This window comes from Hypanus sabinus, chromosome 3 (genome assembly GCF_030144855.1).
Source record: "Hypanus sabinus isolate sHypSab1 chromosome 3, sHypSab1.hap1, whole genome shotgun sequence".
Classification (NCBI taxonomy): domain Eukaryota; kingdom Metazoa; phylum Chordata; class Chondrichthyes; order Myliobatiformes; family Dasyatidae; genus Hypanus; species Hypanus sabinus.
Window position 1 is genome coordinate 150,412,925 of NC_082708.1, and position 24,804 is coordinate 150,437,728.

The window sequence follows — 24,804 nt, forward strand, 5'->3', positions numbered from 1 at the left end:
AGACTTACACCTAAATTAATAGCCTTCCCATTTGGAAAGTATTCCACCTTCTGATTCCTCAAAAAAGTTCACATTTTCCCTCTTTCAACCCCACTTGCCAGATTTTTGCCCATTATTCAATCTATTTGTATCCTGTTTCAGAATGGGAGTACTGAGATATAGAGCACCTAGGCATACACGTCCAAGAAACTCTGAAAATGGCAGCACCTGCAGACAAGATACAAGACACTCTTGTTCATTAGCCAGGGCACAAACTACAGGAGGAGGAAGCTTATAGTACAATTTTAGAAAATATTGGTTAGGGCATAGCTAGTTTATTATGTATAGTTCTAATCTTCAAACATCAGCAAGACCACAACTGACCTAGAGAGTGTGCAGAGGAAAGTTATCAACATATTGCCTGGAATTAATGAGCAGAGACTGGATAAGGTGAGGCTGGAAGAGAACCTGATAGTGATTTACAAAATTATGACAGGCCTAGAGAAGACAGCAAGACATTTTCCCCCAGAAGCAGTAACATTTAGAGAGCACAGATTTAGGGTCAAGGGTAAGAGGATTAGAGGAAATCTTTCACCCAAAGGGTGCTTGGAATCTAGCAGACATCTACCAATGTGGGTGATGGAAGCAGTCTTTTCTGCAACATTTAGTAATTATCAAGACAAGCACTGTGGAGGAATGCTGGCAGATGGAATTAACATTGATAGGCACTTGATTATAGACTTGGAGACAATGAGCTAAAGGACCCGTTTTCTTGCTATACGATTCTAGAACTCAATGACAGGTCACTCACCGGTATCGAAGGAGTAGCCACTGAATTGTCCAAAGACCAACCAGGATCATCCCATTGACTTCAGAAATCTTGAAAGCCCACTCAACCCGGTTCACGTAGTCGAAGAAAGTATCAGGTAGGGGAGGGTTCTTTTCCTTAGGAGGGACTCTCTCATGTACAACAGTGATCATAACACTTGTCATTATCAAGTTGAAAAGTGCATAAGTAAAGGCAATACCCGTCTTCCACCACTCTGTTAGGAATTTTCGATTTGTGTCTGGTACAGAGATCTGGATAAACTCTCTTGCATTCCTTTGGCCTTTCCTGATGCCATTTGGTACATTATTAGACTTGGAGGTCTCATTGACAACAGGGAGTAATGTGGATCTGGCATGTCCACTGGAAGGCATGACCTTCTGCTCACTGGTACTGTCTTCAAGATTTAAAGCTTCAGTTACTTCCATCAACTCTCATTACATTTGTTAAGAGGCCTTCAGTCCATTTTTGTTAGCTGAACATTGAGATCAAAACACTGTAGTTATTTATAGTCCACCAGTCCATTCGTTAGAGGTAATTGTATTATGGTGCAGGAACTTGCACCAATCCAAGTGGCCAATTGTTCACACACAGGGTGGCATCCAGAGTAAAGGGTACAGTAGAGGTGTAGGATTGATGCAATGCTTGCTTCATTCCAGTGCCGTTAAAACCACACCTGTGAAGAGAAGCTCAAAGGTAAGCAGTTGTGTTTTAAACAGGTGTTGATTATATTAGAAATTTTATGTCCTTGCAAAAAAAATCACAACATCCTGCCACAACTTTCCATCGCCACACAATGAGCTATCAGAACAGTGATCACTTCTCCAGAGGGTAGTCATATTGAACATCAATCTTTTGCAGTCTTAGGTAACCACTGTAGGACCATCACTACCACAGCTACATATCCTCACCATCTCGTGATCTCCATTTAGCGTCCAGCATAGGTACACGAACATACACAAAATGCTGATAGAACACAGTAGGCCAGGCAGCATCTATAGGGAGAAGCGCTGTCGACGTTTCGGGCTGAGACCCTTCGTCAGGACTAACCAAAAGGAAAGATAGTAAGAGATTTGAAAGTAGTGGGGGGAGGGGGAAATGCAAAATGATAGGAGAAGACCGGAGGGGGAAAAGTGCTAAGAGCTGGAAAAGTGATTGGTGAAAGTGATACAGAACTGGAGAAGGGAAAGGATCATGGGACGGGAGGCCTCAGGAGAAAGAAAGGGGGAGGGGGGAGCACCAGAGGGAGATGGAGAACAGGCAAACAAATAAGTATGTCGGGGATGGGGTAAGAAGGGGAGGAGGGGCATTAACGGAAGTTAGAGAAGTCAATGTTCACAATGTTAAAATGGATACATGAGGCAGCTTTGGCCCTCTGCCAAAACCAGAGCCACCAATCCAGCCATTTTCCACTTATACCTTTTCTCTCTGAGACAGATTATATGACAAAAAAGCTGATTCCTCTTGGTGGTGAGTCCAGTTAAGGAAGTAGTCTCATGTTAAAGGATAAATTTCTTGAAATAAAGAGATTGCTTTGCATCTCAATCCCAAGTGGCAACCATGTTAGAATCAGAATTAGGACTAATATCATTAGTATAAGGTATATTGTGAAAATTCATGACATATGCCAGTGATATTAAACTTGATTCTGATTCTGAAATGGTTGACACTTAGGAGTGAGATACAGAGAAATCTCTTCAACATATAGAAATTGTGGGATTTCTGAACTAATGGGTCTTGGTTGGCACTGTACAGAATTTTGAGTTTTGGGATCGAACTGGCTCAGTTCAGACCGATGAACCTAACCCTCCAGGGGAGTCCTGTGGATAGATTTAAATGCTTGGCCAGAAGATTAAATATAAAATGTTGGCACAGGTCAAGTAATCAGGACTCCCTCAACACACACTGGAGAAAACTAACACTAGATGCATTTGCAAATTGAAGGCCACTCAATTTCAGCCAATTGATTTATAACAGCAGAAATGTTAGTTGTTATTACTAAGTGGGTTAATTGTTAGTTTGGCTTATTGACAGCTAATCTCCTACAACCATCAGTTCTTGAACTGACCTGCACAACCCTAATCCTACCTCAGCAATGGAAACACTACAGACCATCTCCTGCAATACCATGGACTTGTCTCTACTCATTTCTTTGTTCCCCTCTCTCTTCACTGTCTCATACAATTGATATTCTTAGAGCTTTGTGTACCCCTATGACACTGCTGCAAGCAAATTTTTCATTGCACCTGGACCTCACTGTAGTTGTGCACATGACAATAAACTCAACTTGTAACTTTGCATCCCGTGTTAGCAAGTTAATGAGCTTACTCAAACACTTGAGTATGTAAATCCAAACCAACACTTGAGTGCAGCACCGTTGGTAGATCATTGGGATGCTGCACCACAGGCGGTATGGCTTATTACAAGAAAACCAAGATCCCACCCATCCTGCCATCAAAAATAGAACCACTGATAATTTCTCATTCACAAGCAAGATCAGGAATTCAGTGAGTCACTAGCACTTCTTTGTTGCACCACAGCTAATGAATCTCAACAATTTCTCAGACACGGTTACTGTGTATGCAAAATTAAGATGACAGTCATCTTTTGCCTTCAACAAAAATCAATTTAGGACATTCTGAAATGGGAAATATCAACTTAATATTGGAATCATTTGGCTATTTTAACAAAATGTGACTGAGATCTTTATTTTAAAAAAATCTTTATTTATCAGATGCCAGGATAAGTGGTTGGCACTTGGGAATGAGATGCAGAGGAAGGTCTCTACTCCAAGAGATAAAAAAATCTTGGGAATTCATTAAATCAGAGGGCTGCCTGAGGATTCTCAGTTTCTGAAGTTATTTGATGCTGAGATACATAGAGCTTCAAAAGCCAAGAGAATGAGATCGCAAGACAACTGGGAAGAAAGACATACCCAAAGTTTGGGATCAGCTACGAGTACCAGTGCAGGTTTAATGGATATTGGGACTCACTTCCATTCCCGTTCTTTGTTTGTATTACGTTGAATTAGTCCCACTTAGTACAAACGTATTTGAGAGTATTGTTTAATGAAAATATCTTGAATTCAGAAAATAGATTACTGCATTAGTCCTAGACTGGTAAAATACATCATCCTCGAGTGTAAAAACAACAAGTACAATCAGCAGACCATTAAGTTACTGAGATTGAGGGAGTTAAATAAGGCAGATGATATTTAATAAGTTGTTACTTAGCTTCTACTGGTTACTAAGTAATACTGGTTGCCAAAATTGCAGATTTACGTATGATAAATCATCAGCTCCTGAGTCATCATAGCACCTTTGGAACAAATCTCACTCCCCATCCTTTACTCAGGGAATATTGTTAATTCATACCACATGGAGCAACAATTTCTTCCAAAACTATGAAGATTTATCACTTAAAATTCCAAAGTGCAAACATCAGTTGGGAATGTGCTCTGGAAAGAGTGTAATCTTCTTATGTAAAGTGAAGAATATAAGGTAAAAGAGATCGTTAGCCTTCACTAATTCAATAGTTCCATTTAATATCAGAAATGCACACAATATACATCCTGAAATTCTTGTTCCTCACAGACATCCGTGAAAACAGAAGTGTCCCAAAGAATGAGTGACAGTAAAAATGTTGGAATCTCAAGCCCACCCCCTCCATTACCCTGAAAAGGAAAAAGAGAGACATCAAAAGTAGGAATTAAGCTGTTTATGCAAATGAGCTTGATGGAGTCGCTGTGCCATTGTAGCTCTGCCCTTCAACGTTCACAAGTGAATTCAAACTCAATGCTCTAATTCAGGAAGAGAGTGTACAATGGAATCTGTTACTTGGATGGCGGGACAACATCTCTTGAGAATACAGCTTTCTTATAGAGTAACAGCCTGGATCTTTGTACTGAGGGCTTAATACTAGAGGTTTGATTGTTTTTAGAAAAATCAGAAAATACTGACCTGCCAGCTGCCAGACCTGCCAGCTACTGTATAAATGCAGCTACCCCTTACAAAACATTGAGCTTCCCAATTTCCTATCCATTCTAAAGTAGCACATACAAAATGTTGGCAGAACTCAGCAGGTCAGGCAGCATCTATGGAGATGAATAAAGGGTCTTTGTTTCGGGCCGAGACCATTCATCAGGACTTCATCTATTCCAGCTGTTAAATAGCTAATAAGGACAGAAAATACAGGGAACATTCAGCATTTTCAGTAGCATCGGTGAAAGGGAAACATTAACATTTCAAGCCAAAGGTATTCTGTCCAAAGTGAACAACTGAGCTTATTTAGTTATTCAACAGCCAGATGTACAAATGGCAGGAGATCCAATTAATTTTACTTCTATTATGTCCAGACACTATTGCAATTTAATGTCAACAGGTCAGTACAAATCTAAAATCAAGCCAAAATTCCATTTATCTCCACCCTAGCAGGTTAAAGTACTAAACAGCTGTGTTCTTCAACAAAGGTAATATTTTAAAGTTGCTACCAAAATGCAGCTCTGGCCATAATGAAGCCAGGTACTTCAGACTTATGTTTAGATCACAAAAAATTGTCACTATTACTAACTGAAAGTTGACAATGGATGCCAACAAAATGCTTACCACCATTCATTGCAAGAACATCTTCCAATGAGGAGGTTACTGGAAAACAAATGGAAGATAGTTGATTTACCTTTTCCTTCCAAATATTCTACATTTTTTCTACCAGATTTGATGTTCCTCTTAGAAGGAAATTGGTGCCATAGTTTTCACAGCAATTCAACTAATGCTGTAGTCATAAAAACAGAAGAATTACTAGTAGTTACAAAGAAATATGTTTCAAACTGACATATTACTCTTGAATAATTATTTCCACATTATTTATCAAAGAAGAATCAGCATCATACAGCGCAGAAGTAAGCCCTTTGGCCCACCATGGGATGCCAACCATCAAGCACCCATCTATATTAATCCTTTTTCATGTCACACAGCAAGGAAAAAGGGCCTTTGGCCCAGAGAGTCCACGATGATCGTCAGCAGCCTCAGTACTCCTATTTTATTATCTCCACATTCACCTCAACATCAGCTAAATTCTACCACTCAGCAACAAATCGAGGCAGTTTACAGTGGTAAATTAATCTAACATCCTGCAGATTTTTTTTTGGGGAATTTGAAAGGAAACCTGATGCACCATCAATAACTCACACTGAGACGTAAGGCGAGATATCGGCTTTTATTGACTGGAAGAAGGAACCAGGAGTGAGTGTCCATCATACTATGTCCTGGAGACTGAGGCCGAGTGTCAGGCCTCAGATCGCCTTTATACAGGGGCCTGTGGGAGGAGCCACAGGAGCAGTCAGCAGGGGGCGTGTCCAGACAGGCACATAGTTCACCACAAAACCACAACAACACAAGGAAACTCACATGGTCACTGTGAGGATGCGCAAACTCCACACTGACACTAATCTGAACCCTGGTGTTGTGAGGCAGTGGCTTCACTAGTTGCACCACTCTGCTGCCCGCAAATGCAGCCAGATTTAGTTCAATTATTTGAGTTTAACTTCACCAGCTGCCTTGTCGGAATTTGACCGTATGCCTCTAGATCAATAGTCCAAGCTCCGGCTCTAGTAAAGTGAACACACCTTTGATCAGCATTTGGTCTGTAGCCTTCTGTGGCTTGGTAAGCCATAATACTCATTTAAATATTTGTTAGATGTTGTGAGAGTCTGTTTCCAACAGCCCCTCAGGAAGAACCTTCTAAATTCCAACAAAATCTTTCTCAATTCCCCCCATCACTTACTGCAACACAAGCCCTCTACTTTTAAACATTTCTACAATGGGGAATGTTTATCCATTCCTCTCATAATCTCCCGCACCTCTACTGAGTCACCCTTCTATCTCCTGAGTTGTAAAGGAAACAAACCCAGCCTATCCAATCCCCACTAACTGAAGCACACCATTCCAGACAAAATCCTGGTGATTCTCCCCTGCAAGCCCTCCAGTACAACCACATCACTTCTAATCTAAATGCTGTCACTGCAGCTGAAATTACACTAAGTGGTCAATTTATTCAGACCACCTGTAATCTACTTGTTAATGCAAATATCTAACCAGCCAATGTCGAGAGTGGAAATTGGACTGCTGGAAAATGATTCTGGATAAGTAGTAATGGGGGTAGGGAAACCGTGGATGAAATGAATATAAGTATTTTGCATCAGTCTTTACTGTGGAAGACACTATCAGTATGCTGGAAGTTCGAGAGTGTCGGGCAGAAAAGAGGGTGAAGTTGCCATTACTGGGGAGAAGGTACTTGAAAAATTGAAAGGTCTGAAGTTAGATAAGACACCTGGACTAGATGGTGTACAGCCCCAATGTTCTTAAGGAGGTGGCTGAAGAGATTGTGGAGGCATTTGCAATGATCTTTCAAGTTTCAGTGGATTCTGACATGGTTCCAGAGGACTGGAAAATTGCAACTGTCACTCTACTCTTCAAGAAGGGAGAGAGGAAGAAGAAGGAAAATTACAAGGCCAGTTAGTCTGACTTCGGTGGTCGGGAAGATGGCGGAGTCCATTATTAAGGATGTGGAGAAGTTGTTTCCTATGTTGGGGACCAAAGGACAGCACTTCAGTATAGAGGGATATCCATTTAAAATGGAAATGAGGAGGAAAATGGATCAGATGAAATGGCGAAGCAGAAGCAGACTTGATGAAGCAGACTTGATGGGCCAAATAATTTTTATTAGGAAATGTGATCAACGTGACCTTGACTGTGGAATGATTGTTGGTGTCAGAAAATTTGGTTTGAGTATCTCAGAAATGGAATTTTCATGCACAGCATCCTCTATAAATTACAGAGAAAGATGCAGAAAAGAAAAGAATCATCCAGTGAGTGGTAGCTCTGCCTTGCTAATGAGATATGTCAGAGGAGGATGACCAGACTGGTTCAAGCTGACAGGAAGGTGACAGGAACTCAGATAACCATGTGTAACAGTGGTGTGCAGAAGAGTATCTCTGAATGCTGAGCTCATCAAACTTTGTAATGGATGGGCTACAGCAGCTGAAGACCATGTACATACACTCCATGGCCACTTGATCAGGTACAGGAATTACCTAATAAAGTAGCTGCTGAGTGTATGGCTGGAAGTTATTTGCACTCTCATCAGTCTTCAAATTCAAGTTCAAGTTCAGCCTATTGTCATTCAGTCATATGTATGTGTACTGCCAAATGGAGCAACATTCCTCTGGAGCAAGGTGTACAATACAGTCATACATTCAACACAAAAAGTTGTATTACCACAAATCAATTAACAAATAAAAAGGTACATTTATGACACAAGTTAAAAAGTAAATAGTATAGCAAGTCAAGTCACTTTTATTGGTCGTGTCATCGGCAAACTAGATGATGTGGTTTGAGCTGTGTGTTGCAGCACAGTCGTGGGTCAGCAGAGTGAACAGCACTACTGGCTCTTCATACAAGATGAGGCCTGGGGGTTGGAAGGAAGTACAGGCAAGTCAACTAAGACATCCCTATGGGGAATGTGGGGAAGGAGCACCTTACACCTCCTTTGGTAGGGGCATGTCTCCACCCCACCACCCACAGTAAATTGTAGAAATTTGCTGAAATGTTTGGTGACATGTCAAACCTCCTTAACCTTCTAAGAAAAGACCTCATATTTTCCAATCATGTTGTGAGAGTAATAAGTATAAATGATTAACCTTTAGCAGCCTTCATTATAGTTTGCATCATCTTATAACTAGATTAGAAGACTGTGTTCTGTACTATACTATGATGTTATGTCTTGCACTGTTCCATGCAACGTATTGCTAAATTACCTTTGCAACCTGGCTTAAAGTGCAGGTAAGGTTTACTTGAAATGACAAAAAAATCTGCAGATGCTGGAAATCCGAGCAACACACACAAAATGCCGGAGGAACTCTGGAGGCCAGGCAGCATCTACGGAAAAAAGTACCATTGACGTTTTAGGCCAAAATGGTGCCTGGCCTGCTGAGTTCCTCCAGCATTTTGTGTGCTGCAAGGTGTATTTGCTTATATTACTATGCCACAAGTCATTAAACCTCCCCCTCTTGTTGAGGTTAAGAAACATTAAAACCCTAATTTGATCCATGTTGTTCAATATAATCAACCATGCACCTTGTTTAGCACCTTATATGTCCTTTATAGGACATGAAAGGTGTTTCACAAAGGTGCTTTGTATGTGTAGTTACTGCTGTAATATGGAAATAATGCAAACAATTATTAAATGATGCCAGGAAGTGTTGCACTTTGGGAGGACAAACCAGGACAGGACTTACACGGTGAACGGAAGAACACGGAGAGGGATCTGGGAATACTCTATATTCCGAGAGTGTGTAGGGAAAGTATGGAAGAGCTAGTAAATAAGACAGGATTTGTGTAAGATTAAGGTGCTTCATGGTTGCATAGCCTCTATGGGCCAAAGGGCCTGTTTCCACTCTGCACGTCTTTCTTGATGAAATAACATTGATTAAGGGAAAATCAAACCAGCTCTGGCACATGGAGTGCACCTCCATCTGTCTAGGTTTGTGTCAAGAATTGTTGAATGGGATTTATCAAGGTTTTGGGAAAGAATGTAGTTCACTCAAACTCCTGTCGGGCCAAAACACCCCAAGCTGTAATTGTTGTGCATGCACAGGTCATTGGAGACCTTCTGTGCATTCACTGGAGCGAAGGGACTGGAATCCGGACGTCTCCAGGTTGGCTGGCTCCTTAGAAAGGAGTTCAAGCATGACCCTTGCTGTAACACTCCCTGCACATTTAAAAGGTCAGCAAGAGAGAACCCCCATTCACACAGACCACCACCCCTCTCCAAACAAAGAGAGAAGAATTTAGTTCCCATTACTCTCCCCACAACATTGTGGCAAGATGAAACCAGAAAACAGCTATGTATTCTTCCAAATTTTGCTCTATTTCGGGCAATAACTATTCATAACTTTGCTGTCGATAACACTAAATAAAACCCCTGGAGCTTAAACCAAGAAAGGAGCTGCTCAGGTTAACAAGCGCAATGACATCACATATATCTGGCTTTCAAACACCTTCACAAGATCTCACTTCCATCTGAGTGTTCTAATACTGCATTACACCAAAGCACTGTACATTTCCCACTAAGTGAGAACCAAATCTTTTTCAAAATAACCACATAGTTGTACTTCTTTAAACATGCTTCTAGGTTCTGCATCATTGAAACAAATACTGCAGGCACTGCCAGTGACCAAAATGTACTTTACAAGTTTGATGAGATTAAATACGAGTATGGCGATATTTTCAGTTGACTCATCTGAGTATATCAATATTGATTCAGAACTTCAAAGCTGTGGCTAATTTGGTAAACACACATGTAACTGAGGTCTTTATTAATTTGACCTGGAAAGGCTTATATCATTTTTACACATTGGATGTTCTTTGATTTTGCATTCAGTGTGTTAAAATTTGATCCCCCCCCCGAAGGATCCGAGCTTTCCAGAATGTTGTTGGAACAAATTAGTGAAAACTTCAGATGACTCAGCTGCTTCAGTATTCTCAAACCCCAGAATGCATACGACGCTGGAGGAACCCAGCGGGTCGGGCAGTACTGATGGAGGGAAATGAACAGTAGAAATTGAAATGAAACCCTTCATGTGGACTAGATAGACTCAACCTGAAGCATTGATTGTCTTCTTCCCTCCATTTACGCTGCCAGACCCAACGATTTCATAGTACAAAGAACACAGAACTTCACAACACAGTAATGTTCTACCTTTCCTCTAGCATCTCTGCATTGCTGCACAGTCCTGCATCTGCAGGCTCTCGTGTATCCATTTTCATAAACCAGCTTAATTTAAGGTCTAATCAATGAACTCTGGAGATACTGTTACCTTTCAATATTACAGCCACTCAGCACGGAGCATGCCTGAGTAGATAATGTTTAGGAATGCCATGCAAAGATGTCGTCTCTTGGCCACTCAGAAAAGTGAATTTTGCTTCTCTCTCTATTGGTTTCGTTGACGGTGAGATTTTGTTCTCTAAAGTTACTGTCAGTAGTTCAAAGGCATATAAAAGACGTATGTTAAGACAACTCTTTTCACAAGCACATAACTCACAAGTTAATTTATAGCATTATATATTTCTGAAGTGTAGATATCATAATGTAGGAAAGATAACAGCAACCTGCTCACAGCAAGGCCACATAAATGGCAGTGTGAAAATGACTAGATAATCGCATTTAATGATGCTGATTAAGGTGTAATTATTTTCCAGGACTTCAAAGATACGTTATCTGATTTTGTAAACAGTGCCAACAGCATCCTTTATATCCACCTGGGAGAGAATAAACAACACTTTTAACACTACAGCATCACCTCAATGGAATCATAACATGGAATTTTGGAATGGTGTATGAATACGGAAACTTCCAAGTCATGCTACATACCATGTCACAGGTGACAGTTAATGATCAAATAGAAACATTTAAATTTTCATTTTACTTTATTTCCTTTTTTATTACAGTGTTCTTTCTCTGTGGCCTGAGTCTGACCATTGGAATTAATTTATTACTTAGTATCATGTACATGCTCAATGATACACAGGATTAATGGCAATGGACTGAACCTTACAGAGAGCTCTTGCTGTAACTTCCTACAAAATTAACCACATCGATTACAAACATCCTAATCTCAGAGGGATCTATTTCCATGTTAACTGACGACAAAGGTGGCTATTTGCCACTGAATGCATGTTAGCTCTAGGAACAAATGCATCAATCTCATTCTTCCACTCATTTTCCCTGATCTATCCATCCTTCTTTTATGCCTATTAACAACCCAAACCCATGATTCTCCCACTGCCCTCCTAACAGATTAACCTACCAACCAATGTGTCTTTTGGATTTGGGAGGAAGCCAAAACACTCAGTACAGTCACAGTGAGAAGATGTGAACTCCACACCACAATGTTAGAGGTCAGAATGAAATGCAAGTGACTGGTGCAGGAAACAGTGCCACAGAGCACTTCCCAAAGACTAACAGAATACAGCATGTGAAGACCATGATATTCGGTATACAGTGGGCAACATCTAAACATTTCAATGCAGTGGAAACACCATTCAACTAGATACCGATAAGGAAACACCAATGTGGCAAATGGCAAGATGCTCAGCAAAGAATATTTGGCTTTCACAAAAAAAACATTTTTATGATACTATGCAATAAATTAGTGCCAATATCCATAGACTCATACAGCATAGAAACAGGTCCTTTAGACCAATGAGTCTATGCTGACTATCAAGTATTCTTTTGCATGAATACCATTATATTCCCCATATTTCCATTAATTCCTCATGCACTAGGGACAATTGACAGTGACCTTCTTAACCTACCAACCTGCACATCCCTTGGGATGAGGAAGGAAACTATAGGAAACAGAGTAAATCCACGCTGTCACATGGAAACATGCAAACTCCACACAGATAGCACTGGATTACAGACCCCATGTCCCTGAATCTGTGAGGCGGCAGCTTTACCAACTGCACCAGTTGTGCTGTTGGTAACTGGGGCTGTCCCTGACCATTGTACAATTTAGTAAAATGAGTAAGGACTGGATACAGAGTTTCTCTAATAACCTGCCAACACTAATATAACTATATAACAATTACAGCACGGAAGCGGGCCATCTCGGCCCTTCCAGTCCGTGCCGAACATTTACTCTCACCTAGTCCCATCGACCTGCAAACAGCCCATAACCCTCCATTCTTTGCCTGTCCATATACCTATCCAATTTTTTTAAAATGACAATATCAAACCTGCCTCTACCACTTCTACTGGAAGCTTGTTCCACATAGCTACCACTCTCTGAGTGAAGAAGTTCCCCCTCATGTAACCCCTAAACTTTTGCCCCTTAACTTTCAACTCATGTCCTCTTGTTTGACTCTCCCCTACTCTCAATGGAAAAAGCCTATCCACGTCAAATCTATCTATCCCCCTCATAATTTTAAATACCTCTATTAAGTCCCCCCTCAGCCTTCTATGCTCCAGAGAATAAAGACCTAACTTGTTCAACCTTTCTCTGTAACTTAGGTGCTGAAACCCAGGTAACATTCTAGTAAATCTCCTCTGTACTCTCTCTAATTTGTTGACATCTTTCCTATAATTCGGTGACCAGAACTGTACACAATCCTCCAAATTTGGCCTCACCAATGCCTTGTACAATTTTAACATTACATCCCAACTCCTATACTCAATGCTCTGATTTCTAATCATTGAGGATCAATGGTCACATGCGCAAGGAAACAGGTAGCACTGAGGCAACCAGCAGAGAGAAAAAGAAATAGAAAATGTGCAGAGATACATGCATCGTGACCACCCTCTTCTCTCTCTTACCTTCCAGGAGCTTGAAGACTCCTCCCCACTGATGTCAGATCCCTGAACCAATCGCCTCTTTCACACTCTCTTCCTGGTGGTGCTGCCAACCCCTTAATCCTATCTCTTCCACTGTTATCCCTTCAGCATTTCAGTTTGTACTATCTCAATCTGGACAATTGTACCATTCTGCTGTTTTGTATTCATTGTATTTGTTATAACCATGTACACTATTCACTCTGTGAGCTTCACATCAGCAAGGAATTTCGTTGCACCCTGGTGGGTATGAAAATAAATCAATCAGAATCTGAATCATTTTAAAATGAGCCCAAGCTGATCATCAACAAAAGACTTGAAACATGTTTTTAAATGCAAAAGGAGGCTTTTGGATTTCTGGTCCAAATTTTCAGCACCAGAGCTGCTTTGTAATGTGACCTTCTGATAATATTAACCAATGAAACCAGTTCCACAGAAAATTCCCAGTTCAGAACACCAAAAAATTTAGAAGAGAGACACTTGCACTTCTTCTGTGGCAATTTAGATACTGGTTACACATGCTCATGGTTGTCATAAGGTCTCCATAATAAGAAAAAGAATCAGTATGAACTAAAATGCTTTAAGTGAAGTGCATTCACAATTACAATTGTGAATAAGTACAATTATGTTTAAAAGACATTTTGGACAAGTACATGGATAGAACATGTTTAGAGGGTTATGGATCAAATGCAATGAAATCGGACTAGCCTGGACAGACATCTTGGTTGGTGTAGCCAAGTTGGGGCAGAGGTCCTAACTTCCATAGGGTATGACTCTATAGGTATGATGCATAGTGCTATCAGCACTGGACTTCAAGGTGGATAGTTCTGAGTTCGAATCAGGCTGTGTCCCAACCTAGGCAGCAGTAGTATCTGTGCAATAGAAAGGCTTGGCAATCTACTTCCGTATCTTGCCATGAAAACCGAGATCCATAGGGCCGCCATGAGTCAATGACAACTCACCAGCACTCAACAATAACATGACAAAATTATCAATAACCCTGTCAAGATAATGTCCTCAATACATCCCAAAACACTTCACATCAACTGAAGCACTAGTGAAAAAGCAGTCATTGCTGGGGCATATAGAAAGCCAAACAGCAAAATAAATAGATCAATTATTCTGTTTCAGAAAGTAGATATTTTTCACACACTGGGAGGCTTCTGATCTTCCTAGGAATGTCTCATGGGTGATTTTTAAGTCCATGGGAGAGGGTAACGGTGTAACATTTGAAACTCAACTCCTCCAACAGTGTACCAATTCCTGAGTAGCACATTGGAATACCATTCTGGCTTCCCAGCATTACCATAGGGCATTCACCTAAGCTAATTTTTCATTAGCCAGTAGAACACGAAAGGTTTAAAAAGAAGGCCGCCATATCCAGCAGGCAGCGTCGGAACGGGCGGCAGAGTGAGAGGCAGCACTGTGGTAGGGCTTTGGCTCAACGGGCTTAGGCAGTAACGGGACGAGGCGAGGTAGGACGTATGTGTGTAAGGCCTGTTTTCTATGCTCGGTGTCAGATGTGGGGGGTCCTGGAGTCTCCCAGCCTCTCGGACGGCCATATTTGCACCAGGTGTGTCGAGCTGCAGCTCCTGAGGGACCGCGTTAGGGAATGGAGATGCACCTTTGCCTGGTCAGGGAGGGAGAGGGAGGAGGAGATAGAGAGGAGTATTGGCAGGTGGTCACACTAGGGCCACGGGAGATAGACAGGTGGGTCACAGTCAGGAGAGGGAAGGGCAAGAGTCAGGTATAAGACAGTGCCCCTGTGGCTGTATCCCTTGACAATAAGTACTCCTCTTTGAGTACTGTTGGGGGGGGGGGGAACAGCCTACCTGGAGGAAGCGACAGTGGCCATGCCTCTGGCACAGAGTTTGGCCCTGTGGCTCAGAAGGGTAGGGAAAGGAAGAGGAAGGAAGTAGTGATAGGGAACACTATAGTTATGGGGTCAGACAGGCCCCCTAACTGGATGCAGGAAAGAAACTCAGATGGTAGTTTGCCTCCCAGGTGCAAGGGGCCGGGAGGTTTCAGATTGCGTCCACAATATTCTGCGGTGGGAGGGAGAACAGCAAGAGGTCGTGGTACATATTGGTACCAATGACATAGGTAGGAAAAGGGAAAAGGTCCTGGAAAAAGACTACAGGGAACTAGGAATGAAGTTGAGAAACAGGACCCCAAAGGTAGTAATCTCTGGATTACTGCCTGTGCCACGCAACAGCAAGAATAGGAATACAATGAGGTGGAGGATAAATGTATGGCTGAGGGATTGGAGTATGAGGCAGGGATTCAGATTTCTGGATCATTGGGACCTCTTTTGGAGCAGGTGTGACCTGTACAAAAAGGATGGGTTGCACTTGAATCCCAGGGGGACCAATATCCTGGCGGGGAGGTTTGCTAAGGCTACTGGGAAGAGTTTAAACTAGAATTGTTGGGGGATGGGAATCAAACTGAAGAGACTGGGGAAGAGGAGGTTAGCTCACAAATAGAGAAATCTTATAGACAGTGTGAGAGGGAAGATAGGCAGGAGATAGAGAAAGGATGCGCTCAGACCGATGGTTTGAGATGTGTCTATTTTAATGCAAGGAGTGTTGTGAACAAAGCGGATGAGCTTAGAGTGTGAATCAGTACTTGGAGATACGATGTGGTGGCCATTACAGAGACTTGGATGGCTCAGGGACAGGAATGATTACTTCAAGTGCCGGGTTTTAGATGTTTTGGAAAAGACAGGGAGGGAGGGAAAAGAGGTGGGAGCATGGCATTGTTGATCAGAGATAATGGATGCCACGGAGTCTCTGTGGGTGGAGGTTAGGAACAGGAAGGGGTCAATAACTTTACTAGGTGTTTTTTATAGGCTGTCTAATAGAAACAGGGATATCGGGGAGCAGATAGGGAAACAGATCCTGGAAAGGTGTAATAATAACAGAGTTGTTGTGATGGGAGATTTTAATTTCCCAATTATCAATTGGAATCTCCCTAGAGTGAGGGGTTTAGATGGGGTGGAGTTTGTTAGGTGTGTTCAGGAAGGTTTCTTGACACAATATGTAGATAGGCCTACAAGAGGAGAGGCTGTACTTGATTTGGTATTGGGAAATGAACCTGGTCAGGTGTCAGATCTCTCAGTTGGAGAGCATTTTCGGGATAGTGATCATAATTCTATCTCCATTACAATAGCGTTGGAGAGAGATAGGAACAGACAAGTTAGAAAAGCGTTTAATTGGAGTAAAGGGTATTATGAGGCTATCAGGCAGGAAATTTGAGGATTAAGATGGAAACAGATGTTCCCAGGGAAATGTACAGAAGAAAAGTGGCAAACATTTGCGTGAGATTCTGAGCAGGTACATTCCAATGAGACATGGAAAGGATGGTAAGGTACAAGATCCATGGTGTACAAAGGCTGTTGTAAATCTAGTCAAGAAGAAAAGAAGAGCTTATGAAAGGTTAAAAAAAGTTAGGTAATGATAGGAGTCTCGAAGATTATAAGGCTAGCAGGAAGGAGCTTAAGAATGTCTAGAGCTCTGTATAAGTACGTTCCAATGAGACAGGGAAGTTATGATAGGGTACAGGAACAGTGGTGTACAAAGGCTGTAATAAATCTAGTCAAGAAGAGAAAAGCTTAGAAAAGGTTCAGAGAGCTAGGTAATGTTAGAGATCTAGAAGATTATAAGGCTAACAGGAAGGAGCTTAAGAAGGAAATTAGGAGAGCCAGAAGGGACCATGAGAAGGCCTTAACTGGCAGATTTAAGGAAAACCCCAAGACATTCTACAAGTATGTGAAGAGCAAGAGGATAAGATGTGAAAGAATAGGACCTAATAGGACCTATCAAGTGTGACAGTGGGAAAGTATGTATGGAACCGGAGGAAATAGCAGAGGCACTTAATGAATACTTTACCTCAGTATTCACTATGGAAAAGGATCTTAGTGACTGTAGTGATGACTTGCAGTGGACTGAAAAGCTTGAGCATGTAGATATTAAAAAAAGAGGATGTGCTGGAGCTTTTGGAAAGCAACAAGTTGGATAGGTCACCAGGAACAGACCTTAGGCTACTGTGGGAGGCAAGGAAGGAGACTGCTGAGCCTCTAGCGATGATCTTTGCATCATCAATGAGGATGGGAGAGGTTCCGGAGGATTGGAGGGTTGAGGATGTTGTTCCTTTATTCAAGAAAGGGAGTAGAGATAGCCCAGGAAATTATAGACCAGTGAGACTCACCTCAGTGGTTGGTAAGTTGATGGAGAAGATCCTGAGAGGCAGAATTTATGAACATTTGGAGAAGTATAATATGATTAGGAGTAATCTGCATGGCTTTGTAAAGGGCAGGTCATGCCTTGCGAGCCTGATTGAATTTTTTGAGGATGTGACTAAACACATTGATGCAGGAAGAGCAGTAGATGTAGTGTATATGCATTTAAGCAAGGCATTTGATAAGATACCTCACGCAAGACTTATTGAGAAAATAAGCAGGCATGGGATCCAAGGGGACACTGCTTTGTGGATCCAGAAATGGCTTGCCCACAGAAGGCAAAGTGTGTTTGTAGACAGGTCATACTGTCATTTGGAGGTCAGTGACCAGTGGAGTGCCTCAGGGATCTGTTCTGGGACACCTACTCTTAATGAGTTTTATAAATGACTTGGATGAGGAAGTGGAGGGATGGATTCATAAGTTTGCTGATGACACAAAGGTTGGAGGTGTTGTGGAAGGCTGTCAAAGTTGATATTGATAGTATGATAGCAAGACATTGATAGTATCCTAGCAAGACATTGATAGTATGCAAAACTGGGCTGAGAAGTGGCAGATGGATTTCAATTCAGATAAGCGTGATGTGGTTTATTTTGATAGGTTAATTATGATGGCAGAATATATTATTAATGGCAAGACTCTTGGCAGTGTGGAAGATCAGAGGGATCTTGGGGTTTGAGTCCATAGGACACTCAAAGCAGCTGAGCAGGTTGACTCTCTGGTTAAGAAGGCTTATGATGTATTGGCCTTCACCAATTGTGGAATAGAATTTAGGAGCCGAGAGGAAATGTTGCAGCTATATAGGACCCAGATCAGACCCCACAGAGTACTGTGCTCAGTTCTGGTCGCCTCACTACAGGAAGGATGTGGAAGCCATAGAAAGGGTGCAGAGGAGATTTACAAGGTTGTTGCCTGGATTGGGGAGCATGCCTTATGAAAATAGGTAGAGGGAACTTGGCCTTTTCTCTTTGGAGCGACGGACGATGAGAGGTGACCTGATAGAGTTGTATAAGATGATGAGCGGCATTGATTGAGTGGATAGTCAGAGGCTTTTTCCCAGGGATGGAATGGTTGCCACAAGAGGACACAGGTTTAAGGTGCTGGGGAGTAAGTACAGAGGAGATGTTAGGGGTAAGTTTTTTATTCGGAGAGTGGTGACTGCATGGAATGGGCTGCTGGCAGTGGTGGTGGAGGCGGATTCGATAGGATCTTTTAAGAGGCTTTTAGATAGGTACATGGAGCTTAGTAAAACAGAGGGCTAGAGGTAACCCTAGTGATTTCTAAGGTAGGGATGTGTTCGGCACAACTTTGAGGGCCAAAGGGCCTGTATTGTGTTTCTATGTTTCTATTAAAATAAATATAGTAGAACTGGATTAAACTCACCATTATCAGTTAATGAAATCTCACTCTGTGATACTGGACTACTAAAGTTTTTGTGACATTGAAAAATGTCCCATAAGAAGGAGCAGTGATGTATTTTGGGGAATGGATTGAACAAATGTGCCCCATTTGAAGGAGAAATGAAGCCAAACCATCTGGCAGAGGAAAAGCACTGGAACCAACAAAGCAGCATTATCTTCACCTTTTTAAGTTATCGGCTCTTTAGTGAAAAGAGGGAGAATTATGGTTTATTTTTTATTTTTTACAGAGTTACAATTACAGAGAAAGTAAAGTGTAGGTACTGGTAAGATCATAATAAGGTAGATGATGAGGTCAAGATTCTATCTTATTTTACTAGGAGGTCATCCAATAGTCTCATAAGAACAACATAGAAGGTGTCCTTGAGCCTGGTGCTACATGATTTCAGACATTTGTATCTTCTGCCTGAATAAAAGGAAGGAGAAGAGAGGACATCTGGGGAGGGTGGGTCTTTGATTATGTTGACTGCTTTACAACGGCAGTGAGAAAAGCAAGCAGAGCCCAGGGAGGAAAGGTCCAATTTGTGGTGTGCTTAGCTGTGCCCACAAGTTATCACCCTAATGGAAACTAAAACAATAATCTTATCTAGATTTTCATTTTAGATGTTAACTAGATAACTTATGGAGAAGAGTGCTATAAACTCAGTTTGGAACTATGCCAAGTTGTACAACTACTGACCATAACCAATGCAAACTCAAAATAAAATTGAAATAAACACATACAGACATATCCATAAAAGGTAAATGATGACTTTCTTGAATAGAAACTGAAATGCTGGATAAATTTAGCAGGTCACACAGCATCTGCGGGAAAAGAGGCAGCATCGGCGGGGAAAAAAACAGCCACCATTTTGGGTCTGTGATCCTCGTTTGAGTTCCAACGAAGGGTCATAGCCCCAAAATGGTGACTGTTCCCCCAAATGTTGCCTTACCTGCTGAGTTATTCCAGTGCTTTTCTGTTTCGGTTTTCTGGCATCTGCTTTTTTTCATCTTCACCTCCTTGAATAGGACCTGTATATGCCTGGCAAAGTGACACACCTGATGGAATTTGGCATCATATCCTGTCCTTGGGAAGAAAAGCCTATGTTCACTTTAAGTGTGCTATTCCTGGAATGCACTGTTTTCAATAAAATTTGACTTGTGGGAATAATCTGATTGTGGACTTCAGGAAGGGTAAGATGAAGGAACGCATACCAATCCTTATAAAAGGATCAGAAGTAGAGAGAGTGAGCAGTTTTAAGTTCCCGGGTGTCTAGATCTCTGAGGATCTAATCTGGTCCCAACAAACCGATGTAGTTATAAAGAAGGCAAGATAGCGGCTACATTAGGAGTTTGAAGAGATTTGGCATGACAACAAATACACTCAAAAACTTCTATAGTTGTACCATGGAGAGTATTCTGACAGGCTGCATCACTGTCTGGCATGGGGGAGCAACTGCACAGACCGAAAGAAGCTGCAGAGGGTTGTAAATCTAGTCAGTTCCATCTTGGTTACTAGCCTACAAAGTACCCAGGACATCTTCAAGGAGTGGTGTCTCAGAAAGGCAGCGTCCATCATTAAGGACCTCCAGCACCCAGGGCATGTCCTTTTCTCACTGTTACCAACAGGTAAGAGGTGCAGAAGCTTGAAAGCACACACCCAGTGATTCAGGAACAGCTTCTTCCCCTCTGCCATTCAATTCCTAAATAAACATTTGACCCTTGGACACTACCTCACTTTTTTAATATACAGTATTTCTGTTTTTTGCACGTTTTAAAAAATCTATTGAATGTACATATGCTGTAATTGATTTACTTACTTATTTATTATTATTATTTTTTTCTCTTCTGTATTAAGTATTGCATTGATCTGCTGATGCTAAGTTAACAAATTTCACATTACGTGCCGGTGATAATAAACTTGATTCTGATTCTATTTACCAGCAGTTTTAATATTTCCCTTCACATCCCAACCTAACAAAATTGAAAATTCCAATTGAGCTGAAATCTAGTCTTTTGGGTGAGAGAATTCCAGACTTCTATTAACCTGTGTGTGAAAAAAGTGCTTTGGAGATATGGTTTAATTTTAAATCTTTATGCAGTGGTCATGGATCTGTGGGAAATATTTGCTCCTCCAGTCAGAGGATTTGAGAACCCACTCTAGGGATTCAACACCAAAACTAAGATTGAACCTTCATTACGGTGCTTAAGGAACACTATTAGATTGAAGGAGGTGTGTTTTGGAAATAAAATTAAATGTGGCTCTTGGCTGATACTCCAGGTAAGCTAGAAATATCCAATAACACACACCTGAAAAAACAGAAGAAGTCTCTGTGAGATGACCAAATTTTATATCTGGTCTAATATTACTCAAACAGATGATCAGCTCATTAACACTTTAATATTTACAAGATCCTTGTGAAGAAATCTATTCCTACAGTTCAATGGTGACTACGCCTTTAGATGACTGTTCTAAAGCATTCTGAGATGACATAAAACACAATTTAAATGATAGTGTGTCTTTCCTGATTTCCCCCATCAAACTGTTTCATTATCATCATCATAATCATCAGGTGCCATGCCTAGTTTGAGCTTTGACTACCATGGCCCACACACTCCTGTTTCGGGTCAATTCTCAGAATTGTCTTGAAGATGCTCTTGATGCTGTTGTTGTGCGATACATTTTGTGAGTTTAACCATGGTTCTCTTAGCAAATAGATTCTAGGAAACCTAGTATCTAGCAATAGTAATTTGCTATTGCCTTCCGTTGGGCGAACTAAAGAAGTCGCTATTTCTTTTCCCAAATGATCACCCGCCTGTATTATAAGCTGCTGTCATTTGAGGTCCTAGCTCATCCGGCTTCTCTGTCATAAGTTCAGTTACTGAACCTGTCGGACCTGCCTTTGGCTTTCGCTCATACCCTGAGCAGGAACCCTTGCAGGTGCTACTGTTCCGGGTCAGAGCGGCCCTGGGAGCAATGAATGACTAAATTGCTCCCAGGGCCGCTCTGACCTGGAACAGTAGCACCTGCAAGGGTTCCTGCTCAGGGTATGAGCGAAAGCCAAAGGCAGGTCCGACAGGTTCAGTAACTGAACTTAAGACAGAGAAGCTGGATGAGCTAGGACCTCACTGGTTTCAGGTTAGAGTCATACCCAGGAATATGTTTCATTATATTTACTCTTAATGTTTTAAATACCATCAGATGACCCTGCAAGATAATATACACCAAATTTCACCATGTACAAATGTAGCATACTGAAATTATTAGTAATTTCATTAAAAAATCTTTCCATTGTGAACAGTCTTATAATAAATGTAAGGCTCCCTTGCTCAGTTTCAGTAACAACATACTGCCTATGTTGGTTTTAAACAAGAATGTGGATGGACTTATCTGATAAGGCTCAACCTATGCAGTAGAAACTAGTTAATACCTAATAAAGAATGAGGAAGTGGTAAAGGCTGAGATAGACAGCATGCACAAGAGAGAACGGAAGCATGTGCAAGAGGGAAAAGAGAGGAGAAAAAAATAAAGAAAGCACTAACGAGTCAGACTCTGCAGTAACTATAAGCAGCCATCGTGCATTGTTATTACTTCACAGGTTCGGCTGTAGTCTCCTCCAAATGCACTTAATTAACCAACTAGACTGAAGAATTACAAAGCATGTGTGAACTGGAAAATACAGTGTATGTAACTCAGCATTAAAACACATTCAAAAATAATCCGAAAAAAAACTGAAACAGTAATCCAGTAAACTGTAAGGACTGGGACATTACACTTGAGTATGGTTATGCTTATGAAGTTGCCATCTGAGTTGCCTGGAGTCTTTGGAGATTGCGTGACAATGAACTCTCACAGAAGAGACCTTTGGAACAAATTGCACTAACCAACATGATACCCACTAAAGACACAGGAAATATTCAGATCCAGAACATACCAAGAAAGTCAAACTCTAAGCAATTAAAATTACTGACAAACCATGCCTGTAATCCTGAAAATTTGAGATGTATATACAGTGGCATGCAAATGTTTGGGCACCCCTGGTCAAAATTTCTGTTACTGTGAATAGTTAAGTGAGTAGAAGACAAACTGATCTCCAAAAGTCATAACGTTAAACGTGAAACATTCTTTTCAACATTTTAAGTAAGATTAGTGCATTATTTTTGTTTTGTACAATTTTAGAGCGAAAAACGGGAAAGGAGCACCATGGAAAAGTTTGGGCACCCCAAGAGATAACTTTTACCAAGGTCTCAGATCTTAATTAGCTTGTTAGGGCTCTGGCTTGTTCACAGTCATTGTTAGGAAAGGACAGGTGATGCAAATTTCAAAGCTTTATAAATACCCTGACTCCTCAAACCTTGTCCCAACCACCAGCAGCCATGGGCTCCTCTAAGTAGCTGCTTAGCACTCTAAAAATTAAAATAAGTGATGCCCACAAAGCAGGAGAAGGCTATAAGAAGATAGCAAAGTGTTAGGTAGCTGTTTCCTCAGTTCGTAATGTCATTACAAAATGGCAGTTAACAAGAATGATGGAGGTCAAGTTGAGGTCTGGAAGACCAAGAAAACTTTCCAAGATAACTGTTCGTAGGATTGCTAGAAAGGCAAATCAAAACCCCCGTTTGACTGCAAAAGACCTTAAGGATGATTTAGCAGACTCTGGAGTGGTGGTGCACTGTTCTACTGTGCAGCGACACCTTCACAAATATGACCTTCGTGGAAGAGTCATCAGAAGAAAACCTTTCCTACATCCTCACCACAAAATTCAGTGTCATAAGTTTGCAAAGGAACATCTAAACAAGCTTGATGCATTTTGGAAACAAGTCTTGTGGACTGATGAAGTTAAAATAGAACTTTTTGGCCGCAATGAGCAAAGGTATGTTTGGAGATAAAAGGGTGTAGAATTTCATGAAAAGAACATCAACTGTGAAGCACGAGGGTGCTTTGGGCTTGTGTTGCAGCCAGTGGCACGGGGATCATTTCACTAGTAGAGGGAAGAATGAATTCAATTAAATACCAGCAAATTCTGGAAGCAAACATCACATCGTCTGTAAAAAAGCTGAAGATGAAAAGAGGATGGCTTCTACAACAAGATAATGATCCTAAACACACCTCAAAACCACGATGGACTACCTCAAGAGGCGCAAGCTGAAGGTTTTGCCCTGGTCCTCACAGTCCCCCAACCTAAACATCATTGAAAATCTGTGGATAGACCTCAAAAGAGCAGTGGATGCAAGACGGCCCAAGTATCTCACAGAACTAGAAGCCTTTTACAAGGAAGAATGTGCCAGATCCCTCAAACAAGAATTGAAAGATTCTTAGCTGGCAACAGAAAGTGTTTACAAGCTGTGATACTTGCCAAAGGGGTTGTTAATGAGGCTACGTCCACACTACACCGGATAAATCCATAACTGAAGCTTTTTCTCTTTGTTTTTACCCTCTGTCCACACTAAAATGGCATTTTCATCCCCTGAAACCGGAGCTTTTCAGAACAGCTTTCCAGGATGTCTATTTCTGAAAACGGCGCTCGGGCAGATCAGTGTGGATGGGGTAACTGGAAAAATCTGAAAACGCTGTCAGACGGCAGCTTGCCATTTCATTTTTTTCTTGAACACAAACTAACAATTTCAGAACAGATGGCAACGAGACTGAAGCCAGAAGAGTTAGAAATGTACTCACCAAATTCTGTGACCCATAACTTACTGAATAAATAAGTATACTCACTTTACCCTGTCTTCTGTCTCTGCTTGTATGAAGGATTGTTTACCTATTTATGCAAGTACTTCTCTGACAATAGATATGTAACAGCCTAATGTAACATTGTATGGAAATACAAGGTAACATTGATGCAGATATGTTTTACACACTTAACAAGGTGCTTTATTAATGCAACAGAGTTCGTCAGTTTTTCAATGTTCGTTGTCAGCCGGGTCATACAGTCCGTGAACTCCCTGTCAGTTGCCTCCATACACTTCAGTATTTGTTT

At 41.3% G+C, this 24,804-nt stretch overlaps 1 protein-coding gene across 4 annotated transcripts in view; it reads right to left on the reverse strand.

Annotated features, from left to right (window-relative positions):
- sgms2a (sphingomyelin synthase 2a) overlaps positions 1-24,804 on the reverse strand; it is a 93,885-nt gene that overhangs the window by 43,938 nt on the left and 25,143 nt on the right. For 3 of the 4 annotated variants that reach the window (XM_059965378.1, XM_059965380.1, XM_059965381.1), the window contains one exon: positions 791-1,481. The exons of the other annotated variant lie outside the window; for it this stretch is intronic. In XM_059965378.1, coding sequence (XP_059821361.1) covers positions 791-1,233 — 443 coding nt within the window. In that variant the 5' untranslated portion in view covers positions 1,234-1,481. The remainder of the gene's footprint in view (positions 1-790; positions 1,482-24,804) is intronic. 4 annotated transcript variants of the gene reach the window in all.